Source organism: Astatotilapia calliptera, chromosome 8 (assembly GCF_900246225.1).
Source record: "Astatotilapia calliptera chromosome 8, fAstCal1.2, whole genome shotgun sequence".
Classification (NCBI taxonomy): Eukaryota; Metazoa; Chordata; class Actinopteri; order Cichliformes; family Cichlidae; genus Astatotilapia; species Astatotilapia calliptera.
The window spans coordinates 2,806,321-2,826,716 of NC_039309.1; the positions used below are offsets into that span (position 1 = coordinate 2,806,321).

The window sequence follows — 20,396 nt, forward strand, 5'->3', positions numbered from 1 at the left end:
TCAGTGATTTTTAATTTGCTTATTTTCAGTATTTTTTGTCAGTATGTATGTTCGTAATAAAAATTGTATTCTTATCAACTTAACTACTTTCTTACCCTTCATTGATATTTCTCCACTTAATTAGACTATTTCCAAAATGATTCAACAATGAGAGATTGTATAGAAACACTGAAAATGATGTCTTAAGATACAAAAACAAATTAACTCGGAGGATCCATCCTAGGATAGGTGTTAGCAGAGGATACGACAGAATCTTTTTACTTTTGCCCTATTGGATAGTAATAGTGAAGACACGTAACAAAGGGCTGCAGAACAGACCTGAACCCGGGCCAGCCGCTCTCAGCCATATGGCATATCGTCGGCTACTCAGATCTCTTATCTTGAGCTATATTTAAGCATTTCAAATTATTTCCACCTACAAGATTAAACATCATTAATCCATAACTTTGATTATAATGTTTATTATTCTGTATAATGAGTATGATTGCTTCACGTACTTTAATTATATTTGCCTAAATCTTTAGTACTCTTAATCTATTTCAGTAAGATTGCGGCTTTTACTTAAGTTAAAGTTTAGAGAGAAAAAAGGAGGCTTGAATGTGTAGGAACCTTCGTTTTCTTGTACTGAGTTTCAGGGGGGAACAAAACAAAGATCGGACTCACTGGCATGTAGCTTATGGAGACGATGCCCATCCCTCGGTATGTTTTTTGCGAACCGTGTTGTGTTCTGTGAATTTTGAGGAGCCACAAGCTGACAAATGGAGGATCTCAGCGTTTAATAAACTCACTGGAGCGCGAATCTGAGCCGCCAATGAAGCTAAAACACGAAGATACGGAAGTAAATGTGGAGGGGCTGCCGGAGGAAGGCAGGGTGAACATCGGTGTTACCTTCCCCAGGTGGAAAGCACTGAAGAGGGACAAATGTTTCCAGACTGACGCTGAACTTGCGTGTTTTCTGCTGGACAGGTAACCTCTGCTACCTATGGGGGAAATATCTTAACCCCGTTGGGATACAGATTGTACGTACGATGCTCCAAAAGTTTAAACTCAGACTTGGGGTGTAACAGGTGTAAATGCGTCATGCTGCTTTTCTCGACCGCGGTAAAGTGAGCCGTCATTTGTGAGCCGCGGTCAAGCCAGCCGCCTCGTATCCGCCGCATAAATTTCCTTGCGCTTTTACACCAGTCTTTACGGTAGCGCCTTTTCGCTTTATATCCTGATTGAAAGCCTAGACTCGCGCACACGTGCGCGCGCGCGAACAGTCGCACGCACATGCGCGCACACAAATTACAATGAAACAGCCCGATACAGTCAATACAATTATGGAAATGTCAGAAATTCATGAAAAATCATCCTGAGTAGTTGAGGTCCAACTTTCAACAGATTCCTTCTCTGGGACACCTACTGTACCTGTGTGCCAGGTTTCATCCAGATTTACTGTAGAATTCCTCAGAAATTAAAGGGTACTTGTATCCACTGCAGTCAGCCAATACAATAGAATTATGTCAATTCTCAAAAATTCATGAAAAATCATCCTGGGTAGTTGAGGTCCAACTTTCAACAGATTCCTTCTCTGGGACACCTACTGTACCTGTGTGCCAGGTTTCAGCCAGATTTACTGTAAAATTCCTCAGAAATTAAAGGAAACTTATTTTCAACGCAATCAGCCAATACAATAGAATTATGTCAATTTTCAAAAATTCATGAAAAATCATCCTGAGTAGATGAGGTACAACTTTCAACACATCCCTCCTCTGGGACACCTACTGTACCTGTGTGCCAGGTTTCATCCAGATTTACTGTAGAATTCCTCAGAAATTAAAGGAAACTTATATTCAATTCAATACAGTCAATACAATAGAATTATGTCAATTTTCAAAAATTCATTAAAAATCATCCTGAGTAGTTGAGGTCCAACTTTCAACACATCCCTCCTCTGGGACACCTACTGTACCTGTGTGCCAAGTTTCATCCAGATTTACTGTAGAACTCCTCAGAAATTAAAGGGTACTTGTATCCAATCTAATACAGTCAATACAATAGAATTATGTCAATTTTCAAAAATTCATTAAAAATCACCCTGAGTAGTTGAGGTCCAACTTTCAACACATCCCTCCTCTGGGACACCTACTGTACCTGTGTGCCAAGTTTCATCCAGATTTACTGTAGAATTCCTCAGAAATTAAAGGGTACTTGTATCCAATCTAATACAGTCAATACAATAGAATTATGTCAATTTTCAAAAATTCATTAAAAATCACCCTGAGTAGTTGAGGTCCAACTTTCAACACATCCCTCCTCTGGGACACCTACTGTACCTGTGTGCCAACTTTCATCCAGATTTACTGTAGAATTCCTCAGAAATTAAAGGGTACTTGTATCCAATCTAATACAGTCAATACAATAGAATTATGTCAATTTTCAAAAATTCATTAAAAATCACCCTGAATAGTTGAGGTCCAACTTTCAACACATCCCTCCTCTGGGACACCTACTGTACCTGTGTGCCAAGTTTCATCCAGATTTACTGTAGAATTCCTCAGAAATTAAAGGGTACTTGTATCCACTGCAGTCAGCCAATACAATATAATTATGTCAATTCTCAAAAATTCATGAAAAATCATCCTGAGTAGTTGAGGTCCAACTTTCAACACATTCCTTCTCTGGGACACCTACTGTACCTGTGTGCCAAGTTTCAGCCAGATTTACTGTAAAATTCCTCAGAAATTAAAGGAAACTTATTTTCAACGCAATCAGCCAATACAATAGAATTATGTCAATTTTCAAAAATTCATTAAAAATCATCCTGAGTAGATGAGGTACAACTTTCAACACATCCCTCCTCTGGGACACCTACTGTACCTGTGTGCCAAGTTTCAGCCAGATTTACTGTAATATTCTTCAGAAATTGCAGGGAACTTATGTTCAGTTCAAGAAAGGCTGAAAGACGACCACCACTGAACAAGACACACAAGCTGAAACATCAAGACTGGGCCAAGAAATATCTCAAGACTGGTTTTTCTAAGGTTTCATGGACTGATGAAATGAGAGTGAGTCTTGATGGGCCAGATGGATGGGCCCGTGGCTGGATTGGTAAAGGGCAGAGAGCTCCAGTCCGACTCAGACGCCAGCAAGGTGGAGGTGGAGTACTGGTTTGGGCTGGTATCATCAAAGATGAGCTTGTGGGGCCTTTTCGGGTTGAGGATGGAGTCAAGCTCAACTCCCAGTCCTACTGCCAGTTTCTGGAAGACACCTTCTTCAAGCAGTGGTACAGGAAGAAGTCTGCATCCTTCAAGAAAAACATGATTTTCATGCAGGACAATGCTCCATCACACGCGTCCAAGTACTCCACAGCGTGGCTGGCAAGAAAGGGTATAAAAGAAGACAAACTAATGACATGGCCACCTTGTTCACCTGATCTGAACCCCATTGAGAACCTGTGGTCCATCATCAAATGTGAGATTTAAAGGAGGGAAAACAGTACACCTCTCTGAACAGTGTCTGGGAGGCTGTGGTTGCTGCTGCACGCAATGTTGATGGTGAACAGATCAAAACACTGACAGAATCCATGGATGGCAGGCTTTTGAGTGTTCTTGCAAAGAAAGGTGGCTATATTGGGCGCTGATTTGTTTTTGTTTTGTTTTTGAATGTCAGAAATGTATATTTGTGAATGTGGAGATGTTATATTGGTTTCACTGGTAAAAATAAATAATTGAAATGGGTATATATTTGTTTTTTGTTAAGTTGCCTAATAATTATGCACAGTAATAGTCACCTGCACACACAGATATCCCCCTAAAATAACTAAAACTAAAAACAAACTAAAAACTACTTCCAAAAACATTCAGCTTTGATATTAATGAGTTTTTTGGGTTCATTGAGAACATGGTTGTTGTTCAATAATAAAATTATTCCTCAAAAATACAACTTGCCTAATAATTCTGCACTCCCTGTAGGTCTGTTGACAGAGCTCTGTACAGGTCTGCTCGAGCTGACCTGAAAAGGGGTCCCACCTGTCCAGCAACAACACATGGCATGGAATAATAGACATCATAAACCACAGAGGCAGCACTGTGAAAACAGAAAACCTGAGTGTGCAGCTAGCAGAGGAAATAAACAGCTTCTTCGCCCGCTTTGAAACACCACAACAGCAGCATTCATCTGCCTCAGCCCTGCTCCCATCCTCATCCTCACCTGGTTCCTGCACCGCTCCATTCACTGTAACGGAGCACGATGTCAGATGTGTGTTCCTAGCAGTGAACCCCAGGAAGGCGGCCGGTCCAGACGGAATACGTGGTAAAGTGCTAAGACCATGTGCCCACCAGCTCACCCTCATCTCCACCAGAATCTTCAACCTCTCACTGGATGAAGCAGCCATCCCATCCTGTCTAAAATCAGCCACAATCATCCCAGTACCAAAGAAGTCTCCCATCACCAGCCTGAACTATTATTGCCCTGTGGCCCTCACACCGGTAATCATGAAATGCTTTGAGAGACTAGTCCTTCAGCACACCAAGAATTACCTCCCCCCAGAATTCGACCCCCACCAGTTTGCATACCGTGCAAACAGATTCACAGAAGATGCCATCACCCTCCACTCGGTGCTGAGTCACCTAGAACAGCGGCAGAGCTACGCCAGAATGCTCTTTGTGGACTACAGCTCACCCTTCCACCACTCGCCCATTGAGAGCCTACTAACTTACTGCATCACAGTATGGTACGGCAGCTGCACTAAGGTGGATAGAGCCACCCTCCCAGCATATTTGCAATGAGTAGGAGATGCTCTGTATCTCACTGTACAACTGTATAGTGACAAAGGTATTGGGTTCTTTTCTAAAAATTGCTATAAACAGAGGAACCCAAACTGATGAAAAGTGGCGAATATTTTTTTTCAAATGACTATTTTTAGTGGATGTTTGATATAGAAGCAGAATGACAGAATGTTAAAAGAAGTTACTTTTAGTCATTCTAAGCTGGGCATTGCGTTCTCTGGCTGTTCAAAGCCATGGAACTTTAGACTTTCCAAGCAAATAATGATGGCCATACTGATGTTCTTTTCAGTACATTTTACTTTATGTTCATTTTCATTTTTATGATGTTTCTATTTTTACATAATTCCTCCCACATAGCAAAATTGGTATGGCCTGGATCTGTCCCACACAATGTGCTTACACATGGCCTGCGTACCGCAAAGAATGACGGCCCTATGGTTGCCCAGATCTGGTTTACCAGAGGTGGCCCACACATGAGCCAGCACAAGGCCAGTTGCAGACACACTGCTGGCCCTGTGCTGGCCCAGAACAGTTTCAGCTCTGGCCCCAGATGTCAGCCTAATGTGTACCTTAGCCATGTAAGCCATGTAATAACAGCATGTGCTGGAAGATAATAGTGCAAAAGTAACATGACGAAACTCTGTTCAGACAGTGAATGGACTGATTCTTATACAGCACTTTTTTACTCACCCATATTACTCAAAGTGCTCTATACAACATGTCACATTCACCCAATCAGGCCAAATGTGGCATGCCATCACATAAACAGTGCCATCTTACCATGCCAGAAGTCATCCAGCAGTGCCGGCTTGACACCAGATCCAGGCAAGACCCGTCTGCTATGTGGGATGACTTGTTCTTTTGGCGTTTTAGTTGTGGATTATGTTTGGGCTGTCTCTCTTGCCCTTTCAGTATTGTTTTCTTGTGCTTCTAAGTGTCCCTTTGTTTCTTTTTAGGTTATGTAGTATGGGTTAGAGATATTTTGTATGTTGTTTTTGTTTAATAAATCCGCCTTTTGGATTATTCCCTGATGTGCCTGAGTTCTGTTATTTAGTGTCACTTTGAAAGGACACACATCCAGCATTGACATATAATTGTCCTTTCAATTTTTGATAAACATTACAGTGAATTGAGATGTAACTTGGCCCAGAGGTACGGTAGGACGCCCAGAGTAAGAAAGTGTTGAAAGTTGGACCTCAACTATTATGGATGATTTTTAATGAATTTTTGAAATTTCCATAATTGTAGTGTATTGGCTGTATTGAATTGCATATAAATGTCCTTTAATTTCTGAGTAATTTTACAGTGAATCTGGCTGAAACTTGGCACACAGGTACAGTAGGTGTCCCAGAGGAGGGATGTGTTGAAAGTTGGACCTCAACTACTCAGGATGATTTTTAATGAATTTCTGAAAATTGACATAATTCTATTGTATTGGCTGACTGCAGTGGATACAAGTACCCTTTAATTTCTGAGGAATTCTACAGTAAATCTGGATGAAACTTGGCACACAGGTACAGTAGGTGTCCCAGAGAAGGAATCTGTATTTTAAAAAAGAGTGGACTTCATATTTGAACTATAATGACACTCCCGAAACATCAGCTTCTGTTCTATGGGAAGCAGGGAAAGCTGTGATGAGAGGTAAAATAATTTCTTTCTCATCACATAAAAAGAAAAAAGAAAACAAAAATATTCAGGAATTAGAAAAAAACATCAAATCACTAGAAGAAGCCTACGCGTCCCACCAAGATCAGGAAACATTGAACAAAATACGCAAAACAAAACTAGAATTAAATGAGATAATTGATAAAAAAAACAAAATTCTTAGTACAAAGACTACGCCTACAAAATTATGAACATGGTAATAAATCCGGTCAATTTCTAGCAAACCAGCTAAAAATAAATAAAGAAAAAACAACTATATGTGCTGTTCAAGATTCATCTGGGAACACAATATATGAACCGATACAAATAAACAACATTTTCAGGGATTTCTATAAAACGTTGTATTCACCACAAATAAACCCATCTAAAAAAGAAATTGATCAGTTTTTGGACAACATAACTCTTCCAAAATTATTGGACACTCAAGCAATGGCACTGGATTCACCACTGACACCAGGTGAACTCCAGGAAGCCCTGATAAGTATGCACAATAATAAGGCTCCAGGTCCAGATGGCTTTCCTGCAGAATTCTACAAAGAATTCTGGTCGATTCTAGCACCAGTTTTCTACAGAACGTTGTTGGAAATTAAAGAAAAGGGCAGACTTCCATCAAATATGAATTCTGCAAACATTAATCTCCTGCTAAAACCAGGCAAAGACCCTGTATATCCCTCAAGCTATCGTCCAATATCCCTTATAAATGTAGACCTTAAAATAATCTGCAAAGCTCTCTCAAAGAGACTGGAGAAAATAACCCCCCTCTTAATTCATCCTGACCAAACTGGTTTCATAAAAGGTAGGCACTCATCAACAAATACACGTAGATTACTTAATTTGATAGACTACTCATACAGTAAAAACCTAGAAACTACAATATTCTCTTTAGACGCAGAAAAAGCATTTGACAGAGTTAACTGGAAATTTCTATTTGCAACTTTACACAAATTTGGTTTTGGATCCTCTTTCATAAACTGGTTAAAAATATTATATAATTCCCCAACAGCTTGTGTTAGAACAAATGACCAGACATCCTCCAGCTTCTGTCTCTTGAGGGGCACCAGGCAGGGATGCCCACTCTCCCCTTCACTATTTGCAATTTTTATTGAACCACTAGCAGCAGCAATTAGACAGAATTCAGTAATTAAGGGCATAAAATGCAAGAACGTGGAACATAAAATCAGCCTTTATGCGGATGATGTGTTACTCTTTCTCCAAAATTCACAAACCAATATCTCTGGGGTGATTGAATTGATAAACTCTTTTGCAAGAATATCAGATTACTCAATTAACTGGTCAAAATCTACAGTCCTACCGATTAATTGCTCCTTCCATAATTCCTCTTCTACACCACTGCAATTGGGAAATATAAAATATTTAGGTATTAATGTTTCTCCCAAGCTTGCAGATCTAACTAAATTAAACCATATCCCACTTTTAAAGAAGGTAGAAGATGATCTGGCTAGATGGAAATGTCTACCCATATCACTCATGGGAAGGGTTGCCGCTATAAAAATGATGGTCTTACCAAAAATAAATTATTTATTCTCAATGATCCCAACTAAACCGCCACAAGATTGGTTCAGATCTCTAGATTCATGTATGTCCAAATTCCTTTGGAAAAATAAACCCCCACGTATAAGCTTAAAAACACTACAAAAGACCAAGGATAAAGGAGGACTAGAACTGCCTAACTTTCAGCACTACTTCTTAGCCAACAGGCTTCAGTTTATCTCAGGATGGCTAAAACACACCCTCTTAGATGAACCTTGGCTAGATGTAGAACAAGCACTCTGCAATAATCTAGAGATCTCAGACCTACCATTTATCAGCTCAAACATCCAACGACATGAATGCTTTAAAAGCATCAACATCAGCTCTTCTCTGACAGCATGGTGGGAGTTTCTAAAATTGACGGTGTCTTCATTAATCCCATGCAAATGTACACCTATCTGAAACAACCCTGACATATTACAAAACAATAATATGATAAACTTTTCAGATTGGAGTGATAAAGGAATCAAATATTTAGAACATATACTAGAAGGAACATAATTTATTTCATTTGACGGACTAGTTACACAATATGGGATCAACAAGAAAAGATTTTTAGAATATCAACAAATTAAATCCATAGTAAAAAAGAAATTTAAACCGGGTCAAGTTGAACTACAAACACCACCAAGTGTGGTTCAATTTCTTACTCTTAAACCCCCCAAATTACTATCCAAAATATACAGAATGCTTTCTAAAACAGATGAATCAATATCACTTCCTATTGCAAAATGGGAAGCGGATTTATCAGTTAACTTAGACCTAAACTTCTGGTCTCAGATTTGCTTAAAAACCTTTCATCTAATTAGAAATCCCAGTCTTCCGAGATCAGACGAGGTCGGGTGTGCTCAGGGTGGTATGGCCGTACAATGAGCGGGTGGAGGGAGGTTCGGAGTCTTCTCTCACCCCCGTTCTCTGCGACCTGCTGGAGCAGGGGGGCTAGGACTAGGAGGAGGAGTTGGTCGTCCGACTGCGGTCTGGAGTGTGGAGCCTTCCTGCTGCTGCGGAGTCGGGGCGGTCTGCCTCCCCCCACCGCAGGGAAAAAGGAAACACCACCTGGGTCTGGGTGCAGTTCCCCCCTCCAGGGGCGGGGGCACCTAGACCCGGTTTGTAGAGTACGCTTGGGGAGTGTGATCGTGTGTACAACGTCTCTTTATGTCTGTCTCCACGTTGGTTGAGTGTGGAGTAAGTGCATATGAGAGCATGAGGGTGGGAATGGATGTTTGTATATGTGTGTGCCTGTATGTCTGTGTCTATATGTCAGGTTGGGTGTCAGGCGCCACCTCTCTGGGGACATCTCAGGCCCTCCAAGGTTTGGAGGCCTATCTCCCTCTACCACCACTTCCCCTGCCAGTGGCGGACCCCCTCAGACATCGGTGCGTTGGTGGTTCTTTGTGTCCGGGGATGGGCGTCCAGGTACACACCGGCTCACTCCTTGGCGGCCGCTTATCGGGGCCTGGAGCCTGGGGCTCGCTCGGGCCACTTCGGAGGTGGGGTGCCCCCGGCCTCTCGGCCTGGGGCTCGGTCACTCAGGCGCAGCTGGCTGCCGGCGGAGCTCACGGGCGCGTCACTGCAACTCCCCCTGGCTTCTGCTCCGCGGCTGCTGAGTGAGCCCTCATCTGGGACTCTCCTCAGCTCTTTCTGGGACAGTGGCGCAGCTGCCCCTCTGTTGGTCTTCCTTGGTCTCTTGTGTTCTGGGGGCCTCTGGATGTCTGGAGTTTTGATCTCCTCCACACCTGCTTCACGCCCTGGAGGACGGGGCTGTGGCCCCCCCACACCCTCTAGCAGATTATTACATGAAGGAACCTTTTAAAAAACAAAAAACAAGCGCGTCCATGCTCACAGGTGTACACACGGGTGATCACACCCACAAACTACACCCTTTTTGGCTCCTACCTCAAAGCACACTGTGTTCTGTTGATCTTATGTGCTGCACAATAATGTTTAACATTTAGTATTTACTGTCATATTCCCATATATCATTGTGATGTTGTTTATTCTATTACTCTTGTTCTCTTCTGCTTGCTTTCTTTTTTCTTTCTCAGCAGGTGATCCAGGTGATTGATCTATGCATTTTTTTTTCTCTGCCCGTTCTGTTGGTTTTTGTCTTTTGCCCTTCTCCCCCGTCCCTCTTCTCAGCTGTTTCTCTTTCCCTCTTTCTTTCTCCCCTTCTTTCCCCCAGTCAAGTCTGTCCTGTATTCAGTAAGTGAAAATAAAATAAACAATAAAAGGTGAATCAAATGGACCATTACGGCAAGGCTGGGATGGTCAGTTTGGTAAAGTAAATCCGTTGGGCATCTTTCTTTGCCTTTTCATCTGATGGCAAAAGAGCCAAACGGGACAGGCCAAAAAAAAAAAAAAAAAAAAAAAAAATTACAAAAAGTATAGATTTTACAATTATTGACTGCTGTCTTGTAACCACCTTGATAAAACAGAATGATTGCCTCATTAATGATTGAAAATTGTTCCTCTAAAGAGTGAAACAGTTAACAATTCTGCATATTTGCCACAGACCTTACTAATGTTATATCTCTTTGCTGATAGAGTCTGTTTTTCAGTGAATGGCTGTAGTTTGTTTTGTTTTTTTCCAACAGCCTTCCCTACGCAAAGATTCCACTCCTCTAACGTGTCTTGGAAACTTCAAACCATTCGCCTCGGGAGGATGAATTCATGTGAACTGATTAATGTTAAAAAATAAATAAATAATAAAAGGAAAAAAAAAAAAAAAAGGATGATTTTTAATGAATTTTTGAAAATTGACATAATTCTATTGTATTGATGGTATTGAATTGAATATAAGTTTCCTTTAATTTCTGAGGAATTCTACAGTAAATCTGGATGAAACTTGGCACACAGGTACAGTAGGTGTCCCAGAGGAGGGATCTGTTGAAAGTTGGACCTCAACTACTCAGGATGATTTTTAATGAATTTTTGAAAATTGACATAATTCTATTGTATTGGCTGATTGCGTTGAATATACGTTTCCTTTAATTTCTGAGGAATTCTACAGTAAATCTGGATGAAACTTGGCACACAGGTACAGTAGGTGTCCCAGAGAAGGAATGTGTTGAAAGTTGGACCTCAACTACTCAGGATGATTTTTCATGAATTTTTGAAAATTGACATAATTATATTGTATTGGCTGACTGCAGTGGATACAAGTACCCTTTAATTTCTGAGGAATTCGACAGTAAATCTGGCTGAAACCTGGCACACAGGTACAGTAGGTGTTCCGGAGGAGGAATGTGTTGAAAGTTGGACCTCAACTACTCAGGATGATTTTTAATGAATTTCTGACATTTCCATAATTGTATTGACTGTATCGGGCTGTTTCATTGTAATTTGTGTGCGCGCATGTGCGTGCGACTGTTCGCGCGCGCGCACGTGTGCGCGGGTATAGGCTTTCAATCGGCACATAAAGCGTAAAGGCGCTACCGTAAAGACTGGTGTAAAAGCGCAAGGAAATTTATGCGGCGGATACGAGGCGGCTGGCTTGACCGCGGCTCACAAATGACGGCTCACTTTACCGCGGTTTTTCTCGGGTATATGTATCAGTGTGAGGTGAAGTGACTCTGGTATAAAGGGCAGATTGGAGCCAGTTTTTAACTCTGAAGATTTTGTGCTCAGCCTGTTCAGCATCAGCTGCGACAATAACTTTCATATGAAGGACTGATTGGGGCCAGTTTTCAGCTCAGGAGGTTTATAGACAAACATGTTGGGAGTCCAAAAGCAGCATAATTTCATTTAGCAGGAAAGTAGGGTTTAAGTGTTTTGGGTTCTTGTTCATAACTAAAAGCAAAGTGGAGTGGGAGAAAGATAGGTAGATGCCTTAACCCAGACCTTCCCAAAGTGTGTGTGTGTGTGTGGGGGGGATGCAGAGCCATGGCAGGGATGCATGCATCGCAGTATGAAAGGGGGGGGGACAAAACGCTTGCACACTGCTAGCACGGGGCGCCTACAGGAATGCAAAGCAAGAGATGAAGCTGAATATGTTTCCAAAACAACTTCATTCTAAGCCAAAGACTAGAAAATATGGTTAAGCAAATCTTCCCTTTGGTTTCACCTGCACAAGTGCCGAGGTAGGTCTCCCTGCAGAATTGGTTTTCCCTTTGTCAGGAGCAGCTCTGGGCTCTTCAAATCACGGACAAACAGTATCCCACATTCTTGATTTTTATTTCACAAACACTTGTTGTAATAGCTAACTACTGGTGACATTTTGGAGATGACAGTTCTTTATACAGTAAAGTTACAGCGGGATACAAATAATATCAGACTGATCCTGCCACGATTTGTTCCCCCGGTTCAAATCACGGACAAACAGTATCCTACAGCTGTTTATGTTTTTAAACCCATTTTGCACAGAGAGGCATTTTTTAAAAATGTATTGATAGCAATGTTGAACATTATTACACAGGAAAAAAACAACTACAGTAAAATAATCACACCGTGATGCCTCTGTCTTTGTAAATGGAGGGACAGTAACTGCGTGTGTATGTAAGCATGTAAAACCTGCAGATAGTCAGATTAACAGTATTTTGTCTCTATCTGCCTTTCTGCGATTCAACTCATGTAAACAATAACGTGGCGCACAGCGTGACGTGAAAAAGGCACATACCTTTGATGTTGTGTGACAAACTCTGTATTCCTCCTCCACACGTAAACGCAAAAAAGGAGTTTTAAAAAATCTCAGTTTTCGGTGATTCACGCCGTTTACGTGTGGACGAAACAGCTGCGTTTTCAAAAGTACCCGTGTAGGCGTGGACGTAGCGTAAAAGAGTTAGTAGTTTATTTTCTTACTACCTGTAGTTTATTGCACATTACTTGTATTTGCTTAATTGTTTACTGCATTTCGTTGCCCTGTACCTGTGCATGTGCAATGACAATAAAGTTGAATTCTATTCTATTCTAATTCTATTCTACTAAATGTTTGAGGTGTGAAATAAACCGCAGTGGAGCAAAATATGGGCGTGTGTGGTTGGAGGATGTGTTTGTGCGTGCGTGTGCATGCGCGCGTGCACTCACGCGGGGGGGCGAACATTTTTCTTGTAAAACAAAGGGGGCCTAGCAAAAAAAGTTTGGGAACCACTGCACTAATAACTTTTTTTCTGTCTTCTTCTCCTTTAGGAAAAAAAAAAAGCTTTTCCAAAAACACATTCAGAGTCATGCAAAAAAAAAAAAAGCAATTTCCCCAAAAGATGTTTCATGTTGTATTTTACTGACACAGTCCTGAAGTGACAAAGCACAGATTTCTATATGTGTGGACTTTCCTTCATATCAGACACAAAACTGATGCTGTACATTCACAGTGTGTGTCTTTTTATCTGTCCGTGATTGTTATTTATTCTTGTTTTTTGCACACATGAGTCCACTGTTCCTTTTAGTATAAATCATAATTAAAATAAATGGTATGTGACTTTAAGACATATCCTGTTGTTTTTCTTTATTCAGCTATGAGAGAAGTGCCACACCATCGTCTGCTATGAATGGAAAATTTTCAGATCTTCAGCAGCTGTTGCCAGTTAAAGAAGAGGTTCGCTGGAGTCCCAGTCTGGACCAGCAGGACACAGACCTTCATCACAAAAATGAGGTACGTGAGGGAGAACAGTTTGATGGCCTGGTTGAAGCTGATATCACCAGGTTTCCAATTAGTCCTGTGAAGAGTGAAGATGATGATGAGAAACCTGACTCCTTGCAGCTTCATCAAAGGCCTCTGACCAGCTGCTCAGATAAACAAATGAAAGCAGAAACTGATGGAGAGGACTGTGGAGGACCAGGATCAGCCACTGACCCAAACCCACAACAGAGTCCTGATTCTCTTGAGATGGAAGTCAGCTTTGGTGATAAATTGCATAAACCTGAAATTGAAGACAGTTATGATGGTAGAAAGAAGAGCAGGACACTTGAGTCAGGCAAAAATGAAGATCTGGAATTTAACAGTGCCAACACATCCTTCAACTGCTCTGACTGTGGTAAACATTTCCTTTATAGGCAAACTCTTCAGAGACATGTGACAAGTCATTTGGGAAAAAGGACAAATAAAAAATGTTTTAAAATGAAGCAAAATCCACATTCACAGATGGCGGGCCACAAAGAAGAGAGACTGTTTGATTGTGATGTCTGTGGACATAAATTTAAGAGAGAAGCAAATCTTACAACACACATTAGAGTTCACACAGGTGAGAAACCATTTAGCTGTAACGTTTGTGAAAAAAAATTTAGACATCAGTATAATCTCTATAGACATTTGAAAATCCACACTGGAAAGAAATCATTTAGTTGTGCTGTTTGTAATAAAACATTTTCACAACGGTGGGACCTGAAAAGACACAAGATTGTCCACACAGGAGAGAAACCCTTTAACTGTAGTATGTGTGGCAAAAAATTTACACAGAGGAATCATTTTAAGAGACATATTAGGGTCCACACTGGGGAGAGACTGGTTGGTTGTGATGTCTGTGGTAAAAGATTTAACTGTAAGAGAAACCTAAAGACACACATGAAAGTTCACACAGGAGCAAAACCATACAGCTGTGATATTTGCAATAAAAGATTTTCACAACCAGGAATTTTGAAAAGACACAGGAGCATCCACACAGGAGTTAAGAGCCTTCGACCAGATGAACCAAGACGTCTTGGTTTGATGGCACTCGTGACACAATCAGCTGCTTCAGACCTGGTGCAGACACAAGTCTTGAACAGAGTAGGTAAGTGAAGCACATTCAATTGCATTTGTTGTAGCGTATTAACATATAACTCGTATGGGCTATCAAAACGCATTATTTTCACAATAGTGTATAGCAGGTAATTGTGCTTTCTTCCAAAGCATTAGGGATTTTCTGATAGTGGGGATTTACTCCAAAAATACACTGTCTGCAGCTGCATGACATTCTGGCTCTGACACGGCCAGGATGATGCTTCTCGTTCCAACAGATGTGTTTCACAAATATCCCAGAACTGACACACTGTTCCATTTGCTTAAAATAGACTTCTTTTTTTTTTCTAACTGAAGCCATGTCAAGCTGTACAGATCAGTTGGGGAGGACAGGCAAATAGCCAGATGAGTGACAGGGAGAATGCAGTAAATATTGAAAATAAAACAACCGACACATGCTAAATACTCCAGTCTATGGACATTTGTGTTTCTGGGTTCCCTGCAGATGGTCAGCAGACGTTCCTGATTAAAGAGGAGTTTCCCTTGAGCCCCTTTGTGGACCAGCAGGACTCAGACCTCTACCAGATAAAGGCAGAACAGAAGGAACTCTTCACCTGTCGTGAGGGAGAGTACTTTAATGGGCTGCAGGAAACTGATATTACCAGGTTTCCAGTCACTGCAATTCGAGTGAAAAGTGAAGATGATGAAGAGAAACCTTACTGCTCGCAACTTAATCAAGACAACAATGATTCCGAGCCTCCAAGCAGCTGCTCAGACAAACAAATAAAGTCAGAAACTGATGGAGGGCACTGTGGAGAGCCAGACCCTGACAAAAACCAGTCTGGTCATTTAAAACAAAATACTGATGGAAAAGTTTCTGACTCTTGTGAAACTGAAGTCAGTATTGATGATGATGATGATGATGATGATGATTGGCAGGAGCCTTTGACAGACTCTGGACCAGAAACTGAAGTCAGTAGCAATGGTGGGAAGGACAGCAAGGCTCTTGATTCAGGTTTAAAGTGTAAACGGTCTCTTCAGAAACATGTTATCAGTAGTTCAGGGAGAAGGTCTTCATGCTGTTTAGCTAATAAGAAATGCTTAAAAGTGAACCGAACTGATTTAGAAGGAATCCAAACAGAAGATAAACCATTTGGCTGTGATACTTGTGGACAAAGATTTAATCAAAACGCACATCTAAAGACCCACATGAGAATCCACACAGGAGAGAAACCATTCCGCTGTAACATTTGTGAAAAAATATTTAGACATCAATACAACCTTAACAGACACATGAGAGTCCACACGGGAGATAAACCATTTAGCTGTGGTGTTTGTGGACAAAAATTTAACCGTAACACAAATCTCAAGACGCATATGCGGATTCACACGGGGGAGAAACCATTTGGTTGTGGTCTTTGCAGTAAAAGATTTTCACAGCCTGGGGATCTGAAAAGACATATGAGTGTCCACACAGGTGAGAAACCATTCAAATGTAGCATTTGTAGTAAAAGATTTACGCAGAGGATTCATTACAAAACTCACATGAGCGTTCACACAGGAGAAAGACCATTTGGTTGTGACTTGTGTGGCAAAACATTTAACAGAGAAGGAAATCTGAAAATCCACAAAAGAGTCCACACAGGGGAGAAACCTTTTGGTTGTGATATTTGTGGACAAAAATTTAACCAAAGCACAAATCTGAAGACACACATGAGAGTCCACTCTGGAGAAAAACCTTTCCACTGTAGCATTTGTGGAGAAAGATTCACGCGAGAGGGAAGTCTGAGGAGACACATGAGACGCCAGGGAATGAACCATTTGATTGTGGTGAAAAGTTTACATGACAGTAATCATAATGTAATTAAATGAATATTTTTTTAATATATGTTGACAAAACATATATAATGCAATGGTGGTTTTTCAGTATTTCTAATTATGTTATTTATTATAAATCTGTAAATTATATAATACTAAACAATAAAACTGGGGGGAGAACTGGTCTGACAGTGCTTCCTTTTTTGTGGTTTCTACATTTCAAAAAAATGATTCATGTGTGCTGCTTGCAGGTTCTTGGACTTATGGCACTTCAAATTAATTTTAGTGTTAAAAAGGAAATGGAAGAAAGACTGGGACCTTTTCGTCATTGTTGCATGACAGAAATGCTTTCAGCAATTAAAATTTTATGATTTATCACACAAAGTAACCAGGTAAAGGTGCCGTTAGAAGGGTACGTTCTTTTTGCCAGAAACCTTTCCTGCAGCTTCCTTCAGTGCTAACATGTTATAGATTCAGTTGACTTTATATTCATATATTTTCAGTTTTCTAGGTTCAAGTTCCTAACCCTAAACCACAGGGGGAAGTTTGTTGGCTACAGAATCAGTTAGGTTTAGGAAAAAAAATAATGATTTGGGCTCAAATAAATTTTAGGGCTTTTTTGTGTCTGAAATTCTAAAAAGGCATTTTCTTTTTCAAATGTGTTTTGAGTGGCCAAATAGGCTAACAGATTTTGAATAGAGCCTCCGTAGTACTCTTCATAACATTTCAGCTGCTGCTCTACAAAAATAATTTTTACATTTCTAAGTAAAATTAAAAAGACTACAGTGAATAAAGTCTCTGATGTATCCACAGGTCAGCCTGTGTGAAAAGACAGGGCTTATGTAAGTTAAAGCACTGATTATTGAACAGTCTGTGCTTTTGCGACTATAGTTTTAGAACAGACAACAGGCATCTACATCAGTTCATATGATTCAGCCCTAAATATATGCTTTATCAAAAAGGAAGTTTGGAGACTAATCTTAAAAATAGAGATGGATATTGGTTCCAAAGAGGAGGGGCCTGAAAACTGAAGGCTCTGCCTCCCATTCTACATTTAAATACTTTTAAATGGTGTGAGTGTGAAGTACTCTAATAGGGTGATATGGTACTATAAGAAAATGAGATGGGGCCTGATTATTTGAGACCTTGTATGTGAGAAGCAGAATTTTGAATTCTGGATGTAACAGGGAGCCAATACAGGAGAAATCTGCTCTCTCTTTCTAGTCCCTGTCAGGACTCTTGCTGCAGCATTTTGGATTAACTGAAGGCTTTTCAGGGAGTTTTTAGGACATCCTGATAATAATGATTTACAGTAGTCCAGCCTAGAAGTAATAAATCCATGAACTAGTTTTTCAGTATCACTCAAACACAGGATATTTTTAATTTTAGAGATATTGCACAAATTGAACAAAGCAGTCTTACATATTTTTGTAATATGTGCATTGAAGGACATGTCCTGGTGAACAATGACTCCAAGGTTCCTCACAGCGTTACTGGAGGCCAAGGTAATGCCATCCAGAGTAAGAATCTGGTTAGATACCATATTTCTAAGATTTTCAGGGCCGAGTACAATAACCTCAGTTTGATCTGAATTTAAAAGCAGAAAGTTAGCGGCCATCCAGGTCTTTATGTCTTTAAGACATTCCTGCAGTTTAATTAATTGCTGTGTGTTATCTGGCTTCATGAATAGATACATTTGGGTGCTATTCCTTCTGATGATACTGCCTAAGTCAGGGGTCTCGAACTCCAGTCCTCGAGGGCCGGTGTCGTGAAGGCGACTGTTGTTGTGATTTGGCGCTGTATGAACAATAGATGCACTAGAGGGGAAACAGCGGCACTGCCTCCAAAGCTGGAATGTTTTTACAGAGGGAAGTCATTCTTGTTTTTTTCCTCTACATCTTTTCTGACTGTCTTGAAACTTTTTCATGTGTCCCTGTTGCAACACACCTGAATACAATTAGTAAGACTCTATAGAACTTGACTGAATGCTGAGGTTGCTATTCAGCCAGAGAGATACTCCCATACAGCTTATGACAAAATTTAATCCGAAGTGATTGATGGCCCTAATCATGACCTTTTGACCTCCCCCCTCCCCCCGGAAGTGTGTAATGAGCATGACGAATTGCATCCGGAGAAGGGGGGGTGAACCCCGGAAGCGCGCCATCTGTCGCTAAGCGTGTCGAATTGCATCCTGAGAAGGGAGGGGGAAACCTCCGGAAGCGCGCCATCTGTTGTTGGGAAAAAAAAAGTTTTTAGAGGGAGGGACTGCAGCAGGGGAGGGAATAAAAGCAGAGGGAGGAGTCCGTCACAATTTCTAAGTCACAGACACACAAGATGGAACCTTTCATTCTAACCCCCAACAGCGCTCCTGTTTACTTGGACGGGGAAGAGATCTGCTCTCCCAAAGAAGAAGGCTTTGAATATGACATATTCAAATACAGCATATTTACTATGGAAGGCCTCGATCCGGACCTTATGACACTTCCGGAATTACTCCGGAAGTGTCTAGTCATTTTCAGACCTGATGCGTCATGTTCCATAAACATGAGGGGAGGGGTATGGTTCCTGAAGCACAGCGGTGATGCAGCAGCTGATTCTGTGCTGTATAGAGAGACAGAGCGGCAGTTAGTTTTCCGCAAACTCATAGTTTGAATTCTGTTTCGATATTATGACAATTTTCTCTGTTTTTTACAATAGCGGGTGTAATTTTACTTTCTTAAGCTGCACCGGCGTTTGTAATGGGAATAAAGACTGACTTCCTGTAGAGATTTCAATAGTATTTTATTTTCCTATAATACAGACGCAGTAAAAAAACCCTTTAAGATACACCATAGCTTGTGATGAAAAGAAGAACTTTCTATCTGCTTGTAACCTACAGGCTGCCTACCCTATATGTGTAAAAAACGAATAAATATTCCTTAGTGAATACTACTTTTCCTTTTGAGAGACTGAAAAACAAACCATAATTGCCGTGACAGGCGATCTTGTTTCACACACACACACACACACACACCGCGGGCCAAGGAGGAGTGAGACGGCGGAAGAGTTTTTTTCTTCAATACTTTTACAATAGGTTTTCTCAATAGATAGAAAATGATGACGCTGAGGAGTCAACAGCCGATATTATCATTGCTTGTAACCCGGTAAATAATTTCGTACATCTCCCAATAAAATAAGTCTTAGTGGAAAAAAGCTCATTTTCGAATAAGTTTATTAAAGCACCCCCCCTCTGTGGAAAAGAGTCAACCATGAGGCGAGTTTTGTCAACAGCAATTGTCCATTTGGTAAAACAAATATCCGCCTCAAAGTCGTATTTTACCGTTGCAGAATGTGGAAAACAGACGGCGTTCGCAAGAAGGCAATCAAAAAAAAAAAAAAAAAAAGGAAATTTGGTACCTCCAACTCTCCCGACTGCGCGCGCGCGCACACACACACACACACACACACACACACACACACACACACACCGCGGGTCAAGGAGGAGTGAGACGGCGGAAGAGTTTTTTTCTTCATTACTTTTACAATGGGTTTTCTCAATAGATAGGAAATGATGACGCTGAGGAGTCAACATCCGATATTATCATTGCTTGTAACCCGGTAAATAATTTCGTACATCTCCCCATAAAACAAGTCTTAGTGGAAAAAAGCTCATATTCGAATAAGTTTATTCCCCTCTGTGGGAAAGAGTTTTTTTCTCAGAGTCAACCATGAGGCGAGTTTTGTCAACAGCAAGAACAACTGTTGCCCATAAAGTAAAACAAATATCCGCCTCTAAGTCGTATTTTACCGTTGCAGAATGTGGAAAACAGACAGCCCTCACAGGAGGCACCATAGTTAAAATATTTAAATTTCAACTAAATTTGTAGTAATGATCGGATTTCCTCACTTATCTACACCACACTCCTTGTCCTTGATTTCTTATCGTTTCTTATCGTTCC

At 40.8% G+C, this 20,396-nt stretch overlaps 1 protein-coding gene across 3 annotated transcripts; it reads left to right on the plus strand.

Moving 5' to 3' along the window:
• Window positions 1-634: 634 nt before the first annotated feature.
• LOC113027977 (gastrula zinc finger protein XlCGF57.1-like) lies at window positions 635-16,642 on the plus strand. 3 transcript variants are annotated; one of them, XM_026177853.1, is made up of 4 exons: window positions 635-966; window positions 13,437-13,575; window positions 13,684-14,692; window positions 15,146-16,642. In XM_026177853.1, exons 1-4 carry the CDS (start codon window positions 812-814, stop codon window positions 16,510-16,512), a joined length of 2,670 nt encoding a protein of 889 aa, XP_026033638.1. In that variant the 5' UTR covers window positions 635-811; the 3' UTR covers window positions 16,513-16,642. The 3 variants fall into 3 exon arrangements, with proteins under 3 accessions (XP_026033638.1, XP_026033637.1, XP_026033639.1); XM_026177852.1 differs by having other exon boundaries at window positions 13,437-14,692; XM_026177854.1 differs by lacking the exon at window positions 15,146-16,642 and having other exon boundaries at window positions 13,437-15,109.
• Window positions 16,643-20,396: the final 3,754 nt, after the last annotated feature.

Coding starts and splice junctions, on each gene's coding strand:
- LOC113027977 (XM_026177852.1), top strand. CDS start 812: ATGAAGCTAAAACACGAAGATACGGAAGTAAATGTGGAGGGGCTGCCG. Junction 967..13,436: donor GCGTGTTTTCTGCTGGACAG/GTAACCTCTGCT, acceptor TTCTTTATTCAG/CTATGAGAGAAGTGCCACAC. Junction 14,693..15,145: donor ACAAGTCTTGAACAGAGTAG/GTAAGTGAAGCA, acceptor GGTTCCCTGCAG/ATGGTCAGCAGACGTTCCTG.